At 42.6% G+C, this 25,745-nt stretch overlaps 2 protein-coding genes across 2 annotated transcripts in view; both read left to right on the top strand.

The window, feature by feature from the left end:
• The first annotated feature begins 756 nt into the window (after window positions 1-756).
• Window positions 757-8,537, top strand: LOC106082803 (uncharacterized). Its single transcript, XM_013245535.2, has 5 exons — window positions 757-952; window positions 1,024-2,634; window positions 7,723-7,939; window positions 7,996-8,119; window positions 8,177-8,537. Exons 1-4 carry the CDS (start codon window positions 904-906, stop codon window positions 8,084-8,086), a joined length of 1,968 nt encoding a protein of 655 aa, XP_013100989.2. The 5' UTR covers window positions 757-903; the 3' UTR covers window positions 8,087-8,119; window positions 8,177-8,537.
• Window positions 8,538-14,674: 6,137 nt separating this feature from the next.
• LOC106090651 (endoplasmic reticulum aminopeptidase 2) overlaps window positions 14,675-25,745 on the top strand; it is a 246,542-nt gene continuing 235,471 nt past the window's right edge. Inside the window, exon 1 of the mRNA XM_059362265.1 lies at window positions 14,675-14,976. The gene's annotated coding sequence lies outside the window, so the exon portion shown is untranslated. The remainder of the gene's footprint in view (window positions 14,977-25,745) is intronic.

Genomic DNA, 25,745 nt, shown 5'->3' with positions numbered 1-25,745 from the left:
GTTATATCAGCGAGATTGGAGTGGCTATAAAGCCCAATGAATGGCACCAATTCTGAGCAATTCTAAATGCTCGAGAAGTTACGCCTTATGAACATGTATTCACTGCATTCAAAAATGACATGATCCGGTGTCTACTCGACGGTGCACGTGTCTCAAAGGGGAGAAGACAGCAACCCCAGTAACAATGTCCACTGGGGACACTGTTGATTGTCTTGCAGTCGATGGCCACCTTGAACCAGGAGCTCCTCTCCAGTTACGGAGATATCTTGAAATATTGAAATTTGACCTCTCTAGCTGCATCCTCGTAATCACCCCTCCACTTATCACTGACTCTTTTGGCTATGTAATTAGTGGCATATCCCAGGGGTATGATATGCATTGGCAGACTATCACCAAAACCTAAGCAAACCTACTTTTAGGCGCAAAGAAATTTGTGTGCGTTTGTGTATACCTGTGCGTATATGAGCAGAGAATTGTTTGCATTTATCTTCTTTTTCGCATGTACGCACACTGTAGATAAACGCAAGTAAATTAACAAAAGCAAAAATGTCTACAATCGATTGAAAACTAGCTAATTCACCTTAATTGTTCATACACAGCTCTCTTCAAATTCTCTGTTCTCTCAATTTTCTTCGTTTATTTCTAATATTTGCACTTGGTGCCTCTTTAAAGAGTCGCACACCTATGCCTCAAACTGGATAGTTATCGATAACATGATCATGGTACATTGTGTGTAAAAGACCCATAGGCTTTCAGCAACATATGTCGAGAGCATCTTTGTCATAGGGTATCGTCGTGCGTTGTTATTTAAATGCAGCTACCAAAACGCAAAACTCCGCAAGTTTGAGGAAAACTCGAAAACTCAACACAAACAAATGCGAATTTGTTGAAAACTACATAAAAATGAGTCAAGAATTTGATATATTCAAAAATCTAGATTCGCTAAGAAATAGTAAGTATCAATAGTGTGCCATTTCATTAGTTTTACACAAAAAATCATTAAGACTTTTCTTTTGCACCCAGCTAATCTTTTGGACAAACTTAAGACCTTAGAAACCGCCAACAATTCAAATGGTGATGCTGCAAATGATAGTTTGAACGATGATTTTGATCTAGATACGTTTTTAAATAATAATAATACCGATAAAGGCAGTCCTTCTAAGCGTGTCAAAAAGAATGGTGCACAGGCCAACGCAAAAGCCTCGGCTAAAACTAAAACCACGCCAAAGAAAAAAACACAGCGTCGTAGCTCAACAACCTTTTCAGATATTTCCTTGCCTCCAACAAAAACTTCTACAAAAAGTAAAAATGTTCCCGCGGCTGTCGAGGTGGTCAATAATGTTGATATCCCCAAGAAAACACGTCGTCGTCGTCGTGACACTTGGTCTCCAACGGAGTACTTGTTGAAAAACAAAATTATTGATCCGACCGAAAATGCGGAGGGTAAGAAGAAAACACGTAGTCGTCGCCGTTCCTCTTCAACAGAGGAAATGTTGGAAAATCTTGACCTACCGGCTATGCCTTCAATATTGGAGAGTTCACGCAAAAATAATCTTGCCAGTGCATTATCACAAATGGGTAATGTGGGCGACTTAAACTTAGCTAGCATGCCCACGAGGAGTGATTTTTGCGCAATTAGAAGAATGGCAGAAGATCAGGCAGCTCGTGCAGCTGCTGCTGAAAAAGCAGAACTAGCCAATGCTAAGAAAACACCAGCAGGCAGTCTACAAAATACGGCAAGCGGACGAGATCGAATTGACCGTGAATGTATTGCAGCTGCTATTCGAAGAGCGGAACGTGGCAATGCTAAAAAGCCATCAGCAGCCAAGAGCCAAAAAAAGGCTCCAACAAGTCGACAAGAAAAGCCCAAAGGCCGTGGTAGAAGTCGGACTCGCGGTCAAGGTCAAACTAGAGGTCGAAAAATTAAACGGAATTCCTTTATAGTTGATAATTCTCCACATAATTCCTTGTCTAGTGTTTTCAATAGCTCTTCGGCTAGCAGTAGCTCTTCTGATGGCAATAATTCATCAGTTGTGCAGAGTGAATCGGAACTAGAACCAGAACACGAACCCGAATCTCAACCTGAACCGGCTGTTGCCAATGCACCATCTATAATGGAACGTTTCTTGGAACAAGCTCGGGGACGTGGTGCCCGAGGTCGTGGCAGGGGGCGTGGCCGTGGACAAATCAATAGTCGTTCACGCCGCAGCAACGTAGCTGAAATTGCTGCCCGCCTGCCTCAAGTGGACTTTATTGACTTGGTTTCAAGTCCTGCGCCTCGTGTCGAGGGTTTGATTACCTTGGACTCCGACGATGAACAGGATATGCCACGTACTCGAGCCCGAAGAGTTTCTGCCAAAAATAAATCTCAAAAAACAGATTCTGAAACAAAAAGTCCCTCCTTGGATATATCACTGGACGATGATAATCCAGAGGTATCAGTTAAAATCAAATGGAAGGGCAAACCAGAGGCATTTAAGTTGCGCAAATACCAGAAGTTTTCCATCATATTTCAACAGCTGGCTGAACGAGAAGGTACCAATATGGAAAGTATGGTTTTCAATTTGGATGACCGCATTGTTACTGCCGACGATACACCGGATTCCATAGATTATAAAATTTTCCAATTCATAAGTGAGTACAGAAAGTTAAATTTTTTTATTGCCTATCCTTAGAAGTATTAGTCATGAAATTAATGTTGTCAATGTGTTGCAACACACATACATATAATAAATGGTGAGCATGCTGATAGTGTAGAGGGTGACTTAGAACTTTCCAGGAACCTTAGTTGTTAGTGGTCGGACTATGTAACTTCATTCGACTTCTCCCAATGATTATTGCGCATTTTATGTGTAGAACTCTTGAAGAAGTTTAATGTGGTACCGGTATTGGAAAGCTGACGTCTACTGTCAAATGCCGTACCAACCCAAGAAGATGGGATTATAGGATCTCAGTAACTTTTAGTGACGAAGCATTGACATTGGCTCCGAGGAGGAGTTAATTTATTGATGTCGGTGAGGTGTAAACGGTGCATGGAGTGGATGCATTTCCGATCTTGCCCTGACCTTACGTCATATGTTGCAAGGTGTTGTGTGAACATTGACAGCAATGGGTAACAAACGTCGTTGTCGCCTTCGGCGTCTTTGTCGGACTATGTGACCCCTCCGACTTCTCCACTGCGTCAGTATACGCAACAACAACACCCCATATCCAATATTGCCGGACCAGTGCCAGGAAGTGTATCTTTCTTGAGATCGAATTGCAAATTTCTCCGAGCCCGACCGACGAGATAGTAGATTTTATGAGTCGGAAGAATATATTGGTTGACAGGCCTGACATTAGTGACCTATTGCCTGACCACAATCGCCTGGTTCTAGAAGGCTTTAATGCGCATCATGTTTCATGGTATTCGCCACTATGTATCGACCAGCGTGGTATAGTTTTGACAAAGCAGATTGAGGGCTCCCCACTAGGATATGGAGGAGGTGCAGCAGCACACTAGACATTTCCAACGCATCCCCTGATCTCCTGAGTGACATATCCTGTCAAGCCGTAATTTTTTTTGGATCAGACCATTTTCCCATAATACTCGCCATCCACCGACTATCCGCCTTCTTGACCTCTGAGCGCCGGACGTTTATCCATCAAAAGAAGGTCGATTGGGCCGGCTTCAGAGAGTCCGCTTCAGTGAGCTGACACCCCCCCCTTAAATGTGCTAGTTGAACAGAGGAAATTCCGAGACATCATTAACGCAGCAGCCGCGTTATAAAAGCCGGTCGAATATTTCAAGTGCGGCCCAATTTCCCGATGCAGGCAGTGGTACTCGCAGACTAGAGTGATGGAATTCTTTGTACGGATCCCATTTACCCCAGAATCAGCGATCTGAAGCTGGAAATAAACAAAGTAGTCAATGAATATAAGCTCAATTTGTGGCTAAACATTAGCAGCAATGACACTTAGGTATTGGTTTAGGCAAGCTGTGGTCTACTGTTAAGTGACTATCGAACCGCGATAGACGGGATGGCAGGATCTCAGTCACTTTTGGCAAAGTAACTGTGACTGATCCGAAGAGATGCGCCAGGTTGTTCAAACGTCAATTTATTGAGTATCCCGAGAGTAACAATGCTAGGAGTAGAGCCATTCGTTGTATCCCTAGTCTCCGAGCCGATGGTCAATCATCAGAATTTACAATGAACGAAGTTACGAATATCATCCTTGATGCCAAGTCATCCAAGGACTTGGGCCCGACGAAATCTCTATACTGATGCTGAAGAATCTGGATCTACCTGGAGTCGAGTACCTTATAACTGTCCTCAACCTGTCTATGAACACTCTTATAGTACCCGATGACTGAAAGATAGACAGAGTTATTGTAGCACTGTGTTGTACACTGAGGCGGTAGCCCTTGCCGATGATAGACTCCATCGGGCCAATCCGGTACGTATAACCGGCTGCCATGTTGACATCTGCGATAAGTTTAACGTCTTCCTCAACAAACTTACCGCTTATTTTTCTGCAAGACATCTGTCACCAAATCATCAGCCACGTTGTTCACTACAAATACGCGTGAGGTGAATAACGAGCTGAATGTGAAATTTTATGGAGTAACTATCATCAAGTATTCCGAATTACTTGATGTCATATTTGAAAGCTCTTACACTTTCTCCTCACATGCCACTGCAATTTGTGATAGGGTCAAAAATAGAAACATGATCCTCTAATCCCTTGTCGGCAACGATTGGGGTGCTGACAAAGACTACGTACAAAGCTATTGGCCGGTTGTACTAGTGTGCTGTACACTGAAGTGGGAGGCCTTTCCGTTGAAGGACTCCATCGGGTCAATCCGGTACGTATAACCGGCTGCCATGGGATTGATTGCCGGTCTGTGGTAAGATATGCAGTGTGGTCTCGTCAGCTATGTGATATGGAATAATATTCAGTTCTGTCAGAATGCCGCTCTCTCGTGGACCATCTTCCAAGCTCACTCGTGGACCGTCTTTATCGGTAGACAATCATCCCACACGTGCGATGATATAACTATATGCTGTCTAAGCAATAATTTCTGGGCTGTTATCACAGGGACCATCCAAATTTTCATTTTGCGAAAAGGTACCCACCGCCTTAACGTGGATCTGCATGATCTAGAGCGCGAGGTTCAGCGCTACAAGGGATCAAGCGGGTCTGGACAACGTTCATGCAGACACGATAGCAGATGTGGTGAATGGCTACCGGGTGAAAGTAGTGCTTGGAGAACAACCGTCTCCCATTGCACCCGAAGAAATGAAACTCCCCCAGCAAACCGGAGTAGTTCTGGCTCAATAATGATCCGGCAGATGCAGCCACCTCCACTCTTAAAGAGCAAGGATTGATGCCAACGTGCAGGATGTGTGTCCCGATTGTGACCTGGAACCAGACGACACACGTAAACTGTTTAACTGCCTAATCAGATCCACTCGACTCAGACCCAGATTCCTCTGGACACAGCCTAACTTAGTCGCTGAGTTCCTTGATCTGGATATTCAACAAAACCAGGCAGACGAAGATAGAACACAACGCACTGCTGCAATAAAAACAACATGAAAACGTGTTGTCCACCGCTCAAAAGCCTTATGGTGGATCTTCATGATCTAGAGCGATGCGTTCAGCTCTACAACAGATAACCTCTAGATCAAGCGACGTACCAAGCGGGTCTGGACTACGTTCATGCAGAAACGGTAGCAAATGCAGTGAATTGCTACCGGGTGAATATTTTCCTTGGAGAACGACCGCCATCCTTTGCACCTGAAGAAATTGACCTACTCCGGTGTTGTTGTTGCCGTAACCACATTTTCATGTACAGGTGGCGATCCTCGTCTAGCTTCTCTGGGTGAGCAATCTCGTTCCGGTCCAAAGGACCGATCGCCACGGGAACATGGTGCCCATTGGTTATTCAAAGGCGCCAATAACTCGCCTTATCATATCGAGCATCATAGGTATTCAGTATTTGTGCCACCCGATTCAGAGCCGGTGACAATCGACCTCTCACTGGAGAATTTCTCCACTCGATACCGCTAATTGTCCGCGACTGCAGTTACAGTTACTCCGTATGGGGCATTCCTCTATCTCCATCCTGTGGACGCGTCCGGTAGCTTGCAGCTATGCTTCTCGTTACATCAATGAACACCACACAGATGGGACCTCAATGTGATGCTCACAGCTATTCCGTGCCCGGTTAACCAGTGTAGTCTGGCTCAATTACAATCCGGTAGTAGCAGCCGCCCAACTCCTACAGAGCATGGACTGATGCCAAAATGTAGGATGTGCGTCCCCATTGTTACCTGGGAACACACTTCGCATGTTTAACTGCCCAGCCAGACCCACTCGACTCAAACCCAGATGCCTCCGGACACACCCGACCTTAGTCGCAGAGTTCCTGGATCTGGATATTCACCAGAACTAAGCAGACGAAAGAGAGAACTCAACACATTGCTAAATATGTATACCAATTCCGTTTGTACGTACCGGATTGACCCGATGAAATCCTTTTCAGTGTACGACACAATGCTACAACAACAACAAATGTGCCCGGCACGGGATAACTATGAACACCAATCAAGCTGGAACTTTGAGCTCCGATCTGTGTGGTGGTCATAATTATCACGAGAAGCTCAGCTGAGAGCAACCGGGCGCGTCCACAATTTGCGGATAGTAGGATGCTACGTGTTCAAAGTGGCTGCATCTTCAGTCGCGGACAATCAGCGGCATCGAGTGGAGAGTCTCTCTCGGACGGCACCGGCTCTTGTTTAAATACTGAGTGTTTATGATGCTCGATATGACAAGGTGAGTTATTGCCGCCTTCAAATAACCAAAGGCCATCACGTTACCGCAGCGATCGGTTCTATGGACCGGAACGAGCTTACTCATCTTTAGGAATTTGACGAGGCTACCCGCACATTGTATGTGGTGGTAGCGCCAATCACACAAGGATAAAGAAGACGCAGTGTCTAGAGAAAATCACTATCGCTCAGGCAGTAGAAAGTCTTAAAGGTGAGATTACGCCCTTTAGTGGGATAAGAAGAAATAAAGACATGCAGTCTGAAGTTATTGGGTTAGGTTAGAGAGCCGGCCTAGATTTTTTAAACCGTCTGACTTTTAGTCCATTTTGATGCCATAGTAGTGTCAGACCAGGTCACTAGTGAGAACCGAACCCCTCACCCCTTGCGCAGGTAATCTGAGCAATGTGCCAACTCGGAGTCTGCAAATGTAGTAACCATTCATGGTCAAATAATGGCGGTGTCTAGAGTTTAGGGCCATCATCCAGGCACTAGAAGAACATAAATATTTCGCCTTAAATAGACACTATACCAAAATGTGGACCGATGTGAACCATTTTCAATACCAAGGCATCTAGATTTGATGTTAAGGTCTAAGTGAAGACCAGCGTAAGATAATGCCAACCCTATATTTTATGTGTATGAACTCATTGATAAGAGGCCATTAAAACCAGCAGTAGCAGTGTGTTGTACACTGAGGCGGCACCTCTTGCCGATGAAGAACTTAATCGTGTCAATCCGGTGCGTACAACCGGCTGCCATGGGATTGCGGTTTTGGTCTACTCCCCTAGTACCTATACCCCAGGATGAATTTCCTACCCCCAGATTGACTATTGTATTGTATCGCTTTGCGTCACAATAATCGAAAAAATTTGGTTTTAATTTTTATTTTTTTTTTTTTTATTTTCAGATGGTCGGGTTTTAAGCAGTATTCTCGATTCGCCTGGAGGCCTAACAAGCGGTAGGGCAAAAAAACCACGCAATCCCAATGAAATCAGTGTAAAGGTACAATCGGATAAATGGAAGCGTCCCTTGCAGATTGATCTGCTAAAAACCGACAAATTTCGTATTCTATATATAAAGTGTTCGGAAGAGCTAAAGGTTGGCATAGAACAACTAAAATTAAGGTAAGCTGCCCTATTTGAATCTCTAAGAACCGAAAAGTAATGACTTCACTTTGCAGTTTCGATGGCGAGCTGTTGGAATTAAACGATACACCTGCTGATCTCGATTTGGAAGGTGGTGAAGTAATTGATTTACGTCTTCGCGAATAGTACACATTTTCTCAATGATGCATTAACCTAAAGGTAAGATTAGCAACGTCGTATATATCTGAAGGCATTTCTTAATAATTCTTTTTGCAGCCATGGTATTGAGCTTCTAGAACTGACATGTTGATGTAATCGATTTACGCCTTAGATTATAGAAATGTGTCATACCAGTGTCCAACATGTCGTATGTTTTGTTTTGTACTTTGGGTTTATTTATGATCTAGAAACCCTTATAGAAAACAAAACGACAGTTATAATTATTGTTATACAGTTTTGTTTTAGGCTTTATATACTTCTATCCTATACTATATTTCAGAACTGATTCTACGTCACTCTCTCTTAAAACTGATATTTTTCATTGGATTTTGTTTTCGTTTTGGTCAATCTATGCAAATGGTTTAACAATTCTTTGTAATTTCTATAATACTTTTTTTTTCTTATTTCATATATATATTTGTAAATCCTTACTGTTTAGCTATAAAATTTAAAATAAAATATATTTGATAATTATTATTTAAAATACCTTCAAAACATTCCGTAAGGGAACATTGGGGAGTACCCCATTACACCAATAAATGTTACTCGATTTAATCGGAGAAGCGAAGAACTTCATAAATGACGCTAGGATTAGTTAGAAAATACAGGAGGAGGCTGAAAAAGACCCAGAGATAATCCTGTATGAAATTCTGGAGTTCCGTGGAAGATATAACCTAGGTATGGACATACACCTAAGCCAGCAATCGGCTTGTTGTGCGCTCTAAAAACTATAAAGTAACCTTTAAAAAGGAAATGTTAAGTTAGGAATTCCTTGCTACTTACAAAATCCTTAATTGTTTTCAATACCTCTGCCCTAAGTTAATTCATTTCTGGTATTGTGTCCCCACCTATGTGCCTGTATCTGTTAGACGCGAAAGCCTGGCAATGACAAAGAAAATGCTCCAACGTCTCATCATCTTCCCCGCATGCCCTACACATGCTATCACTTACCGCACCGATTTTACATAAGTGAGCTCGTAGTCCTATGTACCCCCTTATGAAACCAATAGCTATACTTAATGTTTCCCAAACATCTCATTGCGCAACAAATTAGGGGGAAATTAACTTCTCACAATATCAATTGAGTGCTGCCCGTTTCAAATTCAAGCTCAATGATAAGGGGATAATGCCGGTTTAATGCCGAGTTCGAACGGCGTGTCAATGAAAAAAGGCACCTCTTGGTTGAGAAGTTGTACATGGCTGATATACTCACAATTGTCGCCAGCATTTGGTGACACCAAATGTTGCGGAAAAATGTTTTAAGGTGTTCTCGTCAACAGGATTTGAACCCGGACGCTTGGGCACGATAGGCGGGCATGCTAACCTATGCACCACGGTGGCTCCCCCTCATTCTTACTTACTTTCAGTAATAGCCTCGTCTTCTCACGATCTGGATCCCCCCATACGATATTCGCCGTTCTACCGACCGTTTCGCTGTTCCACAATGTGGCATATGTATTCGTCTCCCACTCCCTTAACTCGGACTGCGTCGACCCGAAAGGTTTCGGGTTAATCAAGTTTATTGACGGCAGTCCTCTAGCCTTCAACGCCAAATCGTCTGCCCTTTCATTTCCCCTTACTCCGTTATGGCCCGGCTCCCAAACTATGCGGATTTTATCATCCTCAGATTTTTATCATCATCAGGATTTTATCTCCTTCTCACACTGTAAGACTTTTCGTGACCTTACCGTCCTGGTTGTTTTTGCCCTTATGGCAATTTTACTGTCGGTAAAGATGTTCACACTCGACGTCTTCGAGTTAGCACCACACCACTTCACGCATTCCGTGATCGCCCGACTCTCTGCCTGCAGGACCGTATTATGGTTAGGCAGTATAAAACAGATCTCAGTCCCTGGGTTCTTAATGTAGACCCCCAGGCCCACTGTGTCCTCTAGCTTTGATCCACGCGTGTAACATGATCTTCCTGATGGCAATACTAGGGTTTCGTCAATCCAAGACTGTGCCGATGGCAGCAGTGCCTCGCACTCGACTTCAGGGTTCATATCCGATCGGAAACCTCTTTCCTTCCGTCCTGGTTAACTATCGTCGCCTCGATTATACCGCGATGGTATGAGCTGCTCCCATCCTCAATCCACTCTTCCATCGCCTTAAGTCTCATAGCCGCAGTGGCTGCCTCACACTTAATCTGTATGTCAATGGGTCGGATATCTAGAATAGTCTCCAGTGCCCTAGTGGGCGTGGTCCTCATCGCTCCGCCTATGCCAAGACAACATTCTCTGAACCTGTTGTATGGTCCTTATGTTGCACTTTTGCTCCATAGCAGTCCATCAAACTACTTTGACATAAACAAGTGTTGGTCTAAACACGCTCCTGTAGAGCTAGTCGACTATCCTCGGATTCAGACCCCATTTCGAGCCTACGAACCGTTTACATAGTGTCCAACATCTGTGAGCCTTCCCAATTCAGTTTCTTGTCCAAGATCACACCTAAGTATTTGACCTTGTCAGATATCGAAAATGTTCTATTGAGGAAACGTGGTGTTTTAAATTGGCTTTGCTCGTGAACAGACAGCTTTTACTCTTCTCTGGGTTAACATTGAGACGCCTAGGTCTAGTCCAGTAGAGTGCCATCTGCAAGACCCTTTCGGACCTTCTGCATAGCTGGTTCGGATCCTTACCCTTTGGGAGTATTATAAAATCGTTTGCGTAGCAGACGGGTTCAAATCTCTCCTCAGTCAACATCCGTAATAGGTCATTTATGGTGGTCACCCATAGGAGTGGCGATAAAACGCCCCCCTATGGCGTGCCTTGTGCACTTTCTTATATTTATGCCATGGGACATACAATTTATCCACCTGTTCCTTAGCATATGGATGGTTTATCCAGTCTCTAAAGACCGGGTCCACCGGGTGCTGGTCTAAGGATTGGATCAGTGTGTCGGTCCACACATTGTTAAGAGCCCCCTCGATGTCAATGCATACCTCCAGTGTGTACGTTTTGAAATCGAAGGATTCTTCTCTTTTATGCACAACCTCGTGCAGGGTAGTTTCCACCGACCTTCTTTGACATAGGCATGCTGTTTGTATTTGAGCAGTTCACTGGATGTCCTACTCTTTATCATGGTATCCACAATGCGTTCCAAGGTTTTGAGTAGAAAGGGTATAAACACCACCCTTGCCGCCTACCAGGCTTTCGGAGTATATGCTAGTCCTAGGCTCGATGTGAAAATATTGGCCTGATGAGGCGACAGATAGTCTGCCTCTTTCTGTAGTAACGCCGGAAATATTCCATCAGGTTCAGGTGACTTAAATGGTTTGAAGCTCCTCAAGGTTCCTTCACCTTCGATTATAAACCTTCGATCAACGTCATTATTCTAAGATTCCGGTGTCTCCGTGACTCCCGTCATATCCTGTGGAAAATTGGTTTCGACGAGAAGATACAACCTAAGCTTCTAGGCAAAATATGATCCTAGCCGCTACGCCTATTGCGGTAGGGTACATTCAGAAGTCAGCACCGAGGAAGATTCATCCTAGGCTTTTACGTAACAGATAATCCCAGCCCCTACACCTATTAAAGTAGGGAATATTCAGAGAAAGTATGTACTATGGATGGTCCCTGTGATGACAACCCAGAAAGTATAGCATGGACAGCATATAATTATGTCTTCGCACGGGTAGGATCTTTGAGTTGTTGTTGTAGCCAAATCTTTATGTGGAGGTGACGATCCTCGCCAAGCTCGTGTAGGTGAGCAAGCTTGTTCCGGTCCAAAAGACCAATCGTCGCAGGCCATTGGTTAGTTAAAGGCGCTAATAACTCGCCTAGTCATATCGAGCATCGTAGGCACTCAGTATTTGTGTAAGATCCGGTGCCGCCCGGCCTTTCAATGAGACTCTCCGTTCGATACCGCTGATTGTCCGCAAGCTGTGGACGCGCCTTCTCGTGATTCAAAGAACACCACACAGATCGGACCTCAATGTTCCAGCCTGTGTGGTGCTCACAGCTCCCGTGCCGGGATGACCTTTGTCTCCTGTTGGATGTAGTTCACGTAAGAAGTGAGGACAGAGACTGTCGAAGAACGGCATTCTGACAGATCTGAATATTATTCCACTGCGTCTCACATAGCTGACATGTGTGTGACATAAACCACACTGGCACTGCATAACTTACCACTGACCGGTTAATTGCTTTGTACGTGGTCAACAAGGCTTCCTTGTCAGCACCCCAAGTAGTAGTAGTTGTAACCACATTCTCATGTGGAGGTGGCGATTCTCGTCAAGCTACTGTAGGTGAGCAAGCTCGATGCGGTCCAAAGGACCAATCGCCGCGGGAACAGAGTGGCCATTGGTTATTTCAAGTCGCCAATAACTCGCCTCATCATATCGAGCATCATAGGCACTCAGTATTTGTGCGAGGGCCGGTGTTACCGACCTCTCATTGAGACTCTCCGCTAGATACCGCTGATTGTCCGCTACTGCTGTTGCAGCTACTCCGTATGGAGCATTCCACTATCCGCAATCTGTGAACGCGCCTGGTTGCTTGCGGCTAAGCTTCTTGTGACAGCAAAGAACACCACACAGATCGGACCTCAAAGTTCCAGTTTATGTGGTGCACACAGCCGTGCCGGCAAGTGATTTGGGGACTTTTTTGCTACTTTTGACCTTATTGCAAATTGCTGTGGCATGTGGGGAGATGATGTAAGAGAAGTTAAAAGTGACACCAAGTATTTTGGGGTCGGAATAGTTTCTCCATCGATTTTCACATTCAGCTCATTATTCACCTCACGCGTATTTATAGCGAACAATGTGGCCACCGCATCGCAGAGGTTAGCATGTCCGCCTATGACGCTGAACGCATAAGTTCGAATCCTGGCATGAACCTCAAAAAGAAAAAACTTTAGCGGGGGTTTTCCCCTCTTAATGCTGGCGACATTTATGAGATACTTACCCATACAAAAACTTCTCCCCAAAGAGGTGTCGCTCTGCGGCACGCCGTTCGGACTCGGCTATCCCTCATCATTGAGCTTAACCTTGAATCGGACGGCACTCAGCGATATGTGAAAAGTTTGCCCCTGTTCTTTAATGGAATGTTCATGGGCAAGATTTGCAATTTGTAGTGTGGCTGAAGATTTGGTGGCAGATACATACCTTCAAATCTCTTGCAGCGAAATAAGCGGCAAGTTCGTTGAGGTAGACGTTTGACCTATTGCAAATGTTAACAATGGGTGGCACCTGATGCCATGATCGTACAGATGCTGGTATATAAGACGATCTTTATGCCGTCTGGAGGAGGTCGAAGGTCGAGGATAGGTTGAGGTTAAACAGTGTAGTGGAGGCCACGGATTGGAGAGGTTATAATATCTGCCTAACGCCTGAGTTCAAATCCCGCATGAACATCAGAAATTTTTCAGCGGTGGTTTCCCTCTTACTGATGCTGACTACATTTGTGGGGTATCCTCCCATGTTAAAACTTTCTACCAAGTGGTTGTTGTTGTTGTTCTTTTTGCAGCAGCTTGTTGTGTTTTATCTTTCGTCTGCTTGATTCTTTTGAGCGTCAAGATCCAGGAACTCTGCGACTAAGATGGGGTGCGTCCAGAGGGATCTGGGTCTGAGTCGAGTGGGTCTGGCTGGGCAGTTAAACAAGTGACGTATATCGTGTAGTCTCTGGTCACAATCGGGACATACATCTTGCACGTCGGCATCACTCCTTGCTCTGTAGGAGTTGAGGCGGCTGTATATGCCGGAACGTAGTTGAGCCGGAACTACTCTGGTTTTCCAGAGGAGCTCAATTTTTTCGAGTGCAATGGCAGGCGGTCGTTTTCCAAGAACTTCATTCAACCGGTAGCTGTTTACCGCATCTGCTACAGTATACGTGTTCTACCAAGTGGTGTCGCTATGCGGAAAGCCGTTCGGACTCGTCATAAAAAAGCCCCGCCTTGCGAATCTTCCTGTTTTCACTCTACTGTGTTTCGACTTATTATCCCTTAATTCCATAATGACTCGCGACCACACAGAAAATTCTTGACCCATCGTTTCAGGCCTCGCTAAAGGGACGTGTTAGGAATGTCTTCAAATAATTTGGCATGGGTGACCGTGTCGGTTGCTTTCGGTAGATCCAGTGCCACGAGGGCCATCCTATCACATGTGTGCGGTGATTGCATTTAAAGCAGTTGTTGTGCTATGCTGTCTTCGAAATCCATGGTGATGCTCGGCGAACGAAATATTAAAACGAGGCTCGGGAGAATTAATCCCTCAAACGTCTTGGCTACTGGTTAGAGGAGGGAGATCGGTCTGTACGACTCCCCCCCTCCCCCTTACTCGGGTACTTTCAGTAGCGGGATCACTCTTCCCATCTTCCAGACATCGGTTACTATAGAAGTGTTCAAAGACAGGTTGGGTATAGTTGTAAGGTACTCGACTCCAGATAGATCCATATTCTTCAGCATCAGTGTAGAGATTCCGTCGAGGCCCAACGCCTTGGATGACTTGGGGCCATGGATGACATTCGTAACTTTGTCTACTGTAAATTGTGATAGCTGTCCTTCGGCTGGAAGACCACGGATGCTTAATAAATTGACGGTTGATTAACCTGGCGCATCTCTTCGGGCCAGTTACGTTGCCAAAAGTGACCTGTCATCCCTTCTACCGGGGTTCGAGAGTGACTTAACAGTAGACCTAAACACAGCTTGCCTAAATCGGTACCTATGTTACATTGCTCAAGTGTTTCAGCCACATATTCCGCTCATGTTCGTTGATTATCCTGTTTATTTATAGATTCAACTCGCTGATTCTGGGATTAGTGGGATCTGTGGAACGAGTCCCATCACATCCGCAAGTACGTCGACCCCCTGATGTAAAGCCAGCGGCTGCTGCGTTAATGATGTCTCAGAATCTCCTTTTGGTAAGTAACATATTTTATGGGATTGTCAGCTCACTGAAGTGGCGATTGGTGTACTTTCTGAAGCCGACACAATCGGACTACTTCTGGTTTATTTATCAACGTCCGGATGATATGAAGTTGGATGATCGGTTGTTGTTGTTTTAGCAGTGTGTTGTAGACTGAGGCAGCTGCCCTTGCCAATGAAGGATTTCATCGCGTCAATCCGGTACGTTTGCCTCCTCGTAATTCTGGTGGAGGCATCCTCATTCACCGTGAAGAACGTGAAGCCTTCAATCTGCTTTGCCAAAGCTATGATCCGCTGGTCGTTACCTAGAGAAGAATGCCATAAAACGTGATGCGTATTAAAGTCCCCTAGAACCAGGAGATTATGGCCACACAGTAGGCCACTAAAGCCAGGCCTGAAACTTGGCCATTAACTGGGACATAAATACCAACCGTCGGTATGTACACGTTGTATAGCTCTATCTCGGCAGTCCTTAAATGATGTAGAGGTCTCTAGCGCGGATTGGTGTATCACGAAGTCCAATCTCCCACCTCCACTCCTTAAGCGATCCTTACGTAGCACATTGTATCCGTGGCAACTGTGGAAGTTGCAGGTGTTTTTCGGCTTTGTATCCTGGATCGCTGCAACCAATATGTTCTTCCGACACATAAAAACTACTATTTCGTCGGACTTGCCGTGAAGACCATTGCAATTCAATTGCCAGAAAAATTAATTTCCAGGTACTGGCCCGGCAAAATTTTGGGGGGTGATGCTGTTGCGTACATTGCACCAGTTACACCTAACCGACATCGTCACATGATGGGGGCGGTTCTGGCATACCGAACACAACCATGGTCCGGGGTTTTTCTCAATCCCGGCGCGGCCAAAAGCGTGAGGAGAAGGCACTCCGGGATGTGCCTCTCCCATGACGAAAAAATTAAAAATACTTACATTGAGGCGGCAGCCCTTGCCGATAAAGGACTCCATCGGGTCAATCCGATGTGTACAATCTGCTGTCATGGGATTGGTGTCCAAACGTTATTTGTGAACGTAAAAATTTTTCAGTATACTCTGTCATTTCATCATGGAGAAAGCGAGCAACGGCTGCAAAACGTTGAAGTTATTGAGCCTTGTATTTCCTTTGTCGGTAAATAATTCCTGTTTGGAGGTTGGACGGCCCCTTCGACATTTCGTCGCGAATGTGGATATAAAATTCATTCTCAACTCCCAAATATCTTTCATTTGAGCACCATATTACCAACATTTTGCAAATTTGCCCATGAACAATCCACTCAGCAACTGGGCAAATTTTTCAAATATTTTAAGCTTCATGATAAGGGGTCTCCTTTTTACAGCCGAGTCCGAACGGCGTGCCACGATGCGACACCTCTTTAGGGAGAAGTTTTAACATGGCACAGTACCTCAAAATGTCGCCAGAATTAGAAGGAGATAACCACCGCGGAAAATTTTTTTCTGATGTTCGTGGCAGGATTCGAACCTCTGCGTTCAGCGTCATAGTTGAACATACTAACATCTACCGTAGCGCCTTTAATTACAATGGTTGGTAAATATGTATGATTTTGTGGTGTTTTGGGGTCGGAGTGGTCACCCAGACAATTGACCCTAAAAATAGATATCAGATACGTGATATACTCTCAATTACCTTTTATTCGAGTCCCATATTGCCGGGGTCCGAACATATGTCCAGTTTCCCCAGGAACATGGTCCCGAAAGTGGATGTCAATTCCACGCTCTTCTCCCAAATACCTTTCATTTGAGCCCCATATTGCATTAATCAAATAAATATGTTCTGTTTGGGGGTAGAGAGGCCTCTAAAATACTTGGATATTAGATTCGTTTTCTACTCTTAATTACCTTCAATTTGAGTCCCATATTGTGAAAATTGATATATATTTTGGTGGGGTTGGGGGGATTTGGGGTGGTGCGTACTCCTTGCTTGTTTAGGTTACTATACGATCGCAAACAAAATTTCGCTTCCCACTCTTCCCTGTCTTTTTTGTGTGGTCGTTTCTATTCAGTTGATCCAAATGTAAAAAGCCAATAGATGGCACTGAAATTAATGTAAGTGCTACTCGCTTGTAGTGGTTTAACGTTAGGGGTTGAACGTCGTGTGCTAGTTGTCTTAAAATGATTCTGTGATTCAATGTGCCTATTACATTGTCACCATTTACTGGGCTGTGTGGTAGGTCGCACCTCTTTTTACATTTGAGCCCAAATTTTAATGTCAAGTTCGCACTCTACGCAAACAAAAAAAAAAAAAAAAAATAAAAAACGGTTTCAATCACAAAATTAATTGATCCAATTAATTTTTTAATTGAAACTGCTTCAATCATTAAAATTATACCGTTTTTGAAGAAGTAATTTAAAAGACTTTTAATTCTCAAAATCTCAATGTTAACCCCAAGGCCCACTAGAGGACAGAGTGGGTCTGAGGGTTTACATTGAGAACCCAGGGACTGAGATCTGTTTTAGACTGCCTGACCATAATACGGTCCTGCAGGCGGAGATCGGGGCGATCACGGAATGCGTAAAGTGGTGTGGTGCTAACGCGAGGACGTCGAGTGTGAACATCTTTACCGACAGTAAAATTGCCATAAGGGCAATAACAATCATGACGGTAAGGTCACGAACAGTCTTGCAGTGTAAGAAGGAGATTAACGTCTTCCCTGAGGATGGCAAAATCCTCATCGTTTGGTTGCCGTGCTATAACGGAGTAAGAGGAAATGAAAGGGCAGACGATTTGGCGGTGAATTCCAGATGACTGCCTTCAATAAACTTGGCTAACCCTAAGCCTTTCGGGTCGACGCAGTCCGAGTAAAGGGAGTGGGCGACGAATGCGCGTGCAACATTGTGGAACAGCAAAACGGTCGGTAAGGCGGCGAAAATCCTATGGGGGATCCAGATCGTGAGAAGACGAGACTATTACTGAAAGGAAGCAAGAAGGGGGTCAGTATAGCTATTGGTATCATAATGGGACACATAGGACTATGAGCTCACTTATGTAAAATCGATGCGACAAGTGATAGCATGCGTTGGGCATGCGGGGAAAATGAGGAGACGTTGGAGCATTTCCTTTGTCATTGCCCGGCTTTCGCGTCTAACAGATACCGGCACTTAGGTGGAGACACAATACCAGACATGAGCCAACTTAGGGGAGTGGTATTGAAAACAATTAAGGATTTTGCAAGTAGCATGGAATTCCTAACTTAAAATTTTCTTTTTAGAGGTTACTTTATAGTTTTTAGAGCGCACAACAAGCCGATTACTGGCTTAGGTCTATGTCCATAGTGGCATGGGGCGGCTTAATATCTGTACCCTCTTTTCAACGTAACCTAACCTTCGTAGTTATAAAAATTGTATATTCAATTTAAAAATTAAAAAGATTGCCGATAATCAACAGATGGGGTATAGGGTTTAACACGAATTTGTAATTCAAATATTTTTCAATTTAATTTAAAAAAATATTTGATTCAATTAATTTTTTAATTGAAAATTCCAAAAAACTGTAATTGGAACAAAAGTATATTCAATTAAAAAATGATTGAGTCAATTAATTTGTTATTTAAAAAAGGATTGAATCAATTATTTTTAATGGAAAACGTTTTAAGTATCAATTAAATTTTTAATTGAAAATTTTTTATCAATTTTGTTTCTGTATACGCAAAAAAAGCTTTCACTCGATCCTCATATTGTGATAAAGGGTCAATTTACATATTGGAGGTGGTTTTAGGAAGATCGCAAATTCGTAATCTACTCCCACCAAATGCCTTTCATATGAGCCACACCTTAACATGAACGTCCAACATGTCAGTTTTGGCCCTCCATGTATTTGTAATACCATATTCGTAGTCTACTTCCCAATACTCGTCATTTGAGTCCCACTTGATTTGTCAATATATTCAAACTTTTTGAAAAAAAGAGTAAGGGGAGCGGACCCTCCCCGTTCATATAACAATGTCTTCAGTAACCTATTGCTCCTTACAGACCCACAGTAATAATCCCTGGAAATATCAAGAATATCGGTTCAGCGGTTTTGCTAAAATTACCTATAGGAGATTTCATTTCTTTAGGAAATTTTCTTAAAATTTCGTTTCTATAGGAAATTCTGTCAAAATTTCATTTCTATAGAAAAGATGGGGACATTTAGCCCCGAATATGGATGTCAAATTCGTGCTATATACGGTTAGGAGGGCGTTTTGGGGCTGGGGCTGGTACTCCTCCACTTTGTCATAAAAATAGGTATTAAATTCGTTCTTCACTCCCAAAAACCTCTTATTTGTGTCCCATATTGATATTTTAGGGAAATAAGTTCAGTTTAGGGGGTGCTTTGCGGCTTACCCACAAACACTTGACCCCAAAACTGGATTTCTTTTTATACCCACACCACTACTGTGGTACAGGGTATTATAACTTAGTGAATTAGTTTGCAACACCCAAAAGGAAGAGAGGTAGACCCATTGATAAGTATACCGATCGACTCAGAATCACTTTCTGATACGATTTAGCTATGTCCGTCTGTCTGTCCGTCCGTCTGTCCATGTTAATATGTGTACAAACAGGTCGCAATTTTTATCCGATCGTCTTCAAATTTGGTATGGGCATGTTTTTCGACCAAGAGACGAAGCCTATTGAAATTGGAAAAAATCGGTTCAGATTTGGATATAGATTCCATATATATGTTCGTCCGATTTGCAGTAATACAGAAATAAAATAGTCATTTGTTAACCGATTCTCTCGAAATTTGGTAAGAAAGATTTTCTTATGACTCTCAATATCACTGGCGAATTTTTATAGAAATCGGTTCAGATTTGGATATAGCTCCCATATATATGTTCGTCCGATTTGCAGTAATACAGCAATAAAATGGTAATTTGTCTACCGATTCTCTCGAAATTTGGCAGGAAGGATTTTCTTATGACTCCCAATATAACTGGTGAAGTTTATAGAAATTGGTTTGGATTTGGATATAGCTCCCATATATATGTTCGTCCGATTTGCAGTAGTACTACAATAAAATTGTCATTTGTTAACCGATTCTCTCGAAATTCGGCAGGAAGAATTTTCTTATGTCTCTCGATATTAAAAGTAAATATTATAGATATCGGTGCAGATTTGGATATAGCTCCCATATATATGTTCGTCCTATTTGCAGTAATACAGCAGCCGTTCAGATTTGTCAACCGCAGTTATTACATTTTGAACATATTTGCTTTGCTCGAAATTTGATACAGTAATTTTAATAACCAATCTAAACACATCCGCCGAGGTCCATCAAAATTGGTTCAGAATTAGATATAGTCCTACTTTTGTATTTAAAGGGTAGGTGTAAGGTATTATAAAGTCGGCAGTCGGAAAAGTCGGGCTTTTCCTTTCCTTACTGGTTATATTTAAGAGTACTTAAATATCATTCCCATATTTTCATTATTGTTCAAATAACGTATTTGAGGTGTTTTAAGGAGTTTAAGCGCCACCTAAATAATTTAATACAAATTTTAATGTCATTTTCTTAATCTATTCCCAAATTGCTTTCATTTGAGTCTCATATAGTCATGGTCGGCAAATTGCCCATTTGGGGAATTTTAGAGATGGGACATCTCCCATTACATGGGCTTCATTTTCTTTGCCATATTCGTAATCATCTTCCGAATATCTTTCATATAAGCCCATATTGCAATTAACGTCCAATATGTCTTTTTGGGGATGTTTTGGAGTTGGCGCGGCTCGCTGGGTACTTAGACTCGCCTTTTTATACCATATTCGTATTCTACTCTCCAATACCGTTCATTTGATACCCATATTGTTCCGATCGGTCTAATTTTGATTTTGGGTGGTGTTTATGTGATAAGGGGGAGAGTACGCCCCCTTCCGATATCGAAAAATTATGTAGCCTATGTTTCCTTCCAGACCAATCAAAAACCTGGGAAAATTTCGAGAAAATCGGTTCTGCCGTTTTTGAGTCTATACGGAACAAACAAACATACCGAGTCCCATATAGTCATGATTGGCTTATGCTTATGGGGCGTTTTGTGTGGGTGAGATGACCCCCTTTAGTATGCAAGATTCGTAATCTACTCCCGAATACCTTTCATTTTAGCCCCACATTGATAAAAGTTAAATTTGTTTGCTTGGAGGAGTTTTGGGGTTAGGGCGACTTCCTGGGAACTTGGACCCAACTTTTAATACCACATTCGTATTTATTTGATATCCATATTGTCCCGATCGGTTCACTTTTGATTTTGGGTGGTGTTTTTGGGATAAGGGGGAGAGGGTCCGACCCCCTTCCGATATCAAAAAATTTTATAGGCGGTTCAGACGTTTTTGAGTACCTACGGAACAAACAAACAAATTGCATATTTAATTAAAAAAGTGATTGACATTTTTAATTAATTTTTTAATTGATTAAATTTAAAATATGATTGACATTTTTGAAAATTTCAATTAATTTTTTAATTGATTCAATTGAAAAATGATTGAAATGAAAATACGGATTAATATCCGCACCCTCTTTTCAACCTAACCTAAACTAATAACTAGCTCGGATTATTTTTGTGGGAGTCGCGGGGTCGATTCCCACCAGAGGCTTTGGTCGGTCACTACTGAGGTATTTAAATGGACAAAAACTGTCCAGTGAGGCTGATTTCAAACTGTAATTAAAACCTAAGTTTGATTTCCATAGAACAATCTTTGATTATAGAACTATTCCACGAAGTTTCATAGATTAATTGACTCCTATCAAATTTTTCTGAACTTATCCACTTTTTGACTTGCCGTTGTCAGTTAACCAAATGTTTGACGAACAAATGGGGGTTGGCGGCGAACTCCATGCGGTTGATAAAAGATAGAAGACAATTTCAAAGTTCTACAATTGTTGTTGTTGTTTTGTGTACAAACGTAAAAAAGTCCTCATACATTTTTAATAGGTTTTCTATAGAAAACAAAATTAAAGCCGGCAAACCACCACCATAGCACTTAAAAAAACGAAAGAAAAAAAATACAACAAAAACAATTAAAGACCATACTCTTGAAGAGCAAAACATCACTCACAATTCAAAATAACATCAAATGTTAATGGTGAGCCCAAGCAAGCAGGAAATGCCAGTGAGATATCGAATGAAGGATATATGCAAACTGTAGAGGTTTGATGCCACCACAAAGGAAACAAAAATTAATCATTTCTTGCCATTATGTTACAGTCGCTATTCATAACAAACACAAAAGAACCAAGCAAAGGCAAAAGGAAGAAGGACAACGAGTCGGTGAGCACACAAAAATGTTGAAATGGAAATTTTTGGCCACCAAAATGAAGGAATCGAAGTTGGGTAACAAACGGTAAACAACAACAAACAAAATAGCGGCAAACCAAGAGAACACGAATACAAGAACCGTTAGATGCGTATCGGTATATTGTCGGCGAGTGTCCGAGTTGCCAAAGAGCTTTGAGAAAAAGTTGAAAAAGTTGAAAGGAATTTGTTGTTTAAATTATATTCACTGCTGAAGAGGTGCTGACCATGCCGGGTTATGAAACTAGGCACGATTCATCAAGCATTTCGTATTTAGTGATATATTTTAAGGCGTTACAAACATTTTAAGTTTGAAACATCAATTTAGATTTTTAATGACTTTTATTGAATTTCGAACCACATGCTCGTAAATGCTTTTCGAACCGTCTCGAACACCTGTTTGGTCTAGGGACTTGCTTTGCATCGCTGAACCAACCGGACGTATTTGTAGGTGGATGCCTATTCCCAAGAGGGTGGTTTCGTTGGCAGCTGTGATAACAGGCTAGCTTAGACATAATCACCCGTATTCACAAAACTTAAAATAGCTCTATGTAGGTTTATTTGACAGTTTTATAAAGGAAATCTGTCAAATAAGCCTACTTTAACGATACTTTAAGTTTTGTGGATATGGGCAAAAGTTTGTAATTATCTTTTCGCATGGATATGAGCCCAGCTAACAAAATTTTCTGATTTTGGTCCGACAATTGGATGAATCATCCGATATCAGATCCGTTGTCTTACCGACGTCGTAACAAAAAACGAGAAAAGTTGTTGGAACGACACTTTTAAGGAAATCTGATATATTTACCGTCATATATTGATGTCGGAGCAAAATTCTGGGAGAATTCGTATGGAAAATTTTCCGTCGCACCGAATTGGGAATGAATTTCGGACAGATTTCTTGACGAATGTCTTACAAAATGCGGATGATTTTGCCGACGAATCGGTCCGATTTCTTAACGAAAGTCTTGCCACTCATCAAACAAAACAAAAATTCCAAGGCAACAGTTAACGGCACCATACGCAATTCCAAAAAAAAAAAACAAAATATCCTCCCTCCACCACACGACAGGACGGCGGAACAGAAAAAATAGGTTAGGTTAGGTTGAAAAGAGGGTGCAGATATAAATCCGCCCCATTTCACTATGGACATACACCTAAGTAATCGGCTTGTTGTGCGCTCTAAAAACTATAAAGTAACCTCTAAAAAGAAATTTTTAAGTTAGGAATTCCGTGCTACTTACAAAATCCTTATTTGTTTTCAATGTCACTCCGGGTAATGACAGGAAATGCGCCAACGTCTCATCATCTTCCTCTCTTGCCCTACACATGCTATCACTTGCCGCATCGATTTTACTTAAGTGAGCTCGTAGTCCTATGTGTCCCGTTATGATGCCAATAGCTATACTGACCTCCTTTTTACTTCCTTTCAGTAATAGCCTTGTCTTATTACGATCTGGATCCCTCTATAGGATTTTCGAAGTCCTACCGACCGTTTCGCTGTTCCACAATGTTGCATGAGCATTCGTCACCCACTCCCTCGGACTGCGTCGACCCGAAAGGCTTCGGGCTAACCAAGTTTGTTGACGGCAGTCCTCTGGCCTTCACCGCCAAATCGTCTGCCCTTTCATTTCCCTTACTCCGTTATGGCCCGGCCCTCAGAGAAGGCGTTAATCTCCTTCTTACACTGTAAGACTGTTCCTGACCTTACCGTCCTGGTTGTTATTGCCCTTATGGCAATTTTACTGTCGGTAAAGATGTTCACACTCGACGTCCTCGCGTTAGCACCATACCACTTCACGCATTCTGTGATCGTCCTGCAGGCAGAGATCCGGGCAGTCTAAAACATATACAGGCAGTCTAAAACAGATCTCAGTCCCTGGGTTCTCAATGTAAACCCCCCGGCACACTTTGTCCTCTAGCTTTGATCCATCCGTGTAACATAATCTTCCAGGTGGCAATACTTGGGTTCCGTCAATCCAAGACTGTGCCCTAGTATTGCCATCTGGATGATCATGTTACACGGATGGATCAAAGCTAGAGGACAAAGTGTGCCGGGGGTTTTACTTGTCGGATTTCCGGATTTGGGAAGAATTGTCGTATGTTTTGTCCGACTGAGTGCAGACATGTCGGATGTCAGACAAAGTCGACTCATATTGTGGGATGGGAAGGTTGTCTCTTAATGAAGGTGGTCTAAATGAGAACTGAGCAGATAGGCCGTTGCAGTTTGAAGAGCAACATTTTTGCGGAACTAAATCTTATTCAACTGCATATCGCTTAGCTGCCGAGTGCACACCAGCGCTGTACAGTTTCCCAGTGAATTAAACGTTCAGTTCGGTCAGACGTCTGTACGAAAATTCGGTTAATTCATCCGAATTCGGATCTGAAGTCTGTCCGAATTCTTAACGAGAAATATATGGAGTGGTTGATACGACTTTGTCGGAGTGAAATCTGATGTTTTTGCCTACACTTCGCATCGAATTCTAAACCAAAATTATGGGAAATTCTGGAAGAATTTTAGAGTTGTCGTTAAGACTTCTGACCGAATTCTGATGTTGAGTCTTAATGAAAACGGATGTGTTTTTAGATTTGTCTAATCGATTTTTGACCGAAAATATATTATAACTCCTTAAGAATTCGAAAAGTTTTTTTTCGCATTATTGTATCGATTTCTGACCGAATTCTGGAATACAAATCTGTAGAATTCGCATCTATTTCCGACTTGTCTTATCGAATTCTAACCGAATTCTGAAAGAATTTTTACAGTGTGTCGAAAAAAAAATTAAAACAAGTAAATGCGTGCTATGTTTAGTCGGGCCGAATCTTGGATACCCACCACAATGGATTCCGCTAAAAATTTATCCTTAATAACTGAGTTTGTATTTGAATTATTTTGGTCTCAAGAAGTCATATAGGAATATCGGTACTTAAGAAGGCTATGTCACCTATTGAATCATTCGGATAAAACATGGCACTGATGTTGAAAGTCATAAGATAGGTTTTTAGGCCAAATATCACCCAAATCACGTGAAAATTAAGGCTTCTTAGGGCCGAGGAAGTAAAATCCGGGGAATGACTTCTTTGTATTCCCGTACGTAAAAAATAAAATGAGAGGTCAACGTTTTTCGACACCTGAAGAAGAGGTTGATGCGTTCAGAATGCATGTTTTGGAGATACCTCAACCAGAATGGCAAAATGGTTCGACAATAGTTTTTGTATTCGTAGTCAACAAGGTTTATTTGTCAGCACCCCCCAATTTCTACCGGCGACTGACTTGCGGATCTTGTTTCTACTTTTGAATTTGTCACAAATTGACATGCAAAAGTTGCAAAATGTGCCATCAAGTATTTGGGGATAGTTGGCTGTCGAAATTGTTACACCCTCGACTGTCATGTTCAACTTCTGACAAACATCATCAGTCCCTGTAGTGTACAATGTGGCTAGCTTGAAATTTCTTGCAGCGAAATAAGCGGCAAGACCGGTGA

This window comes from Stomoxys calcitrans, chromosome 2 (genome assembly GCF_963082655.1).
Source record: "Stomoxys calcitrans chromosome 2, idStoCalc2.1, whole genome shotgun sequence".
In the NCBI taxonomy this organism is placed as follows: domain Eukaryota; kingdom Metazoa; phylum Arthropoda; class Insecta; order Diptera; family Muscidae; genus Stomoxys; species Stomoxys calcitrans.
This window is presented reverse-complemented; position numbering and strand designations above follow the sequence as displayed.

Bases quoted from the DNA above. Each gene is read 5' to 3' on its own strand.
- LOC106082803 (XM_013245535.2), top strand. From the start codon at position 904: ATGAGTCAAGAATTTGATATATTCAAAAATCTAGATTCGCTAAGAAAT. The intron at 953-1,023 runs GTAAGTATCAAT...TTTTGCACCCAG, and splicing joins TCTAGATTCGCTAAGAAATA to CTAATCTTTTGGACAAACTT. The intron at 7,940-7,995 runs GTAAGCTGCCCT...TTCACTTTGCAG, and splicing joins ATAGAACAACTAAAATTAAG to TTTCGATGGCGAGCTGTTGG.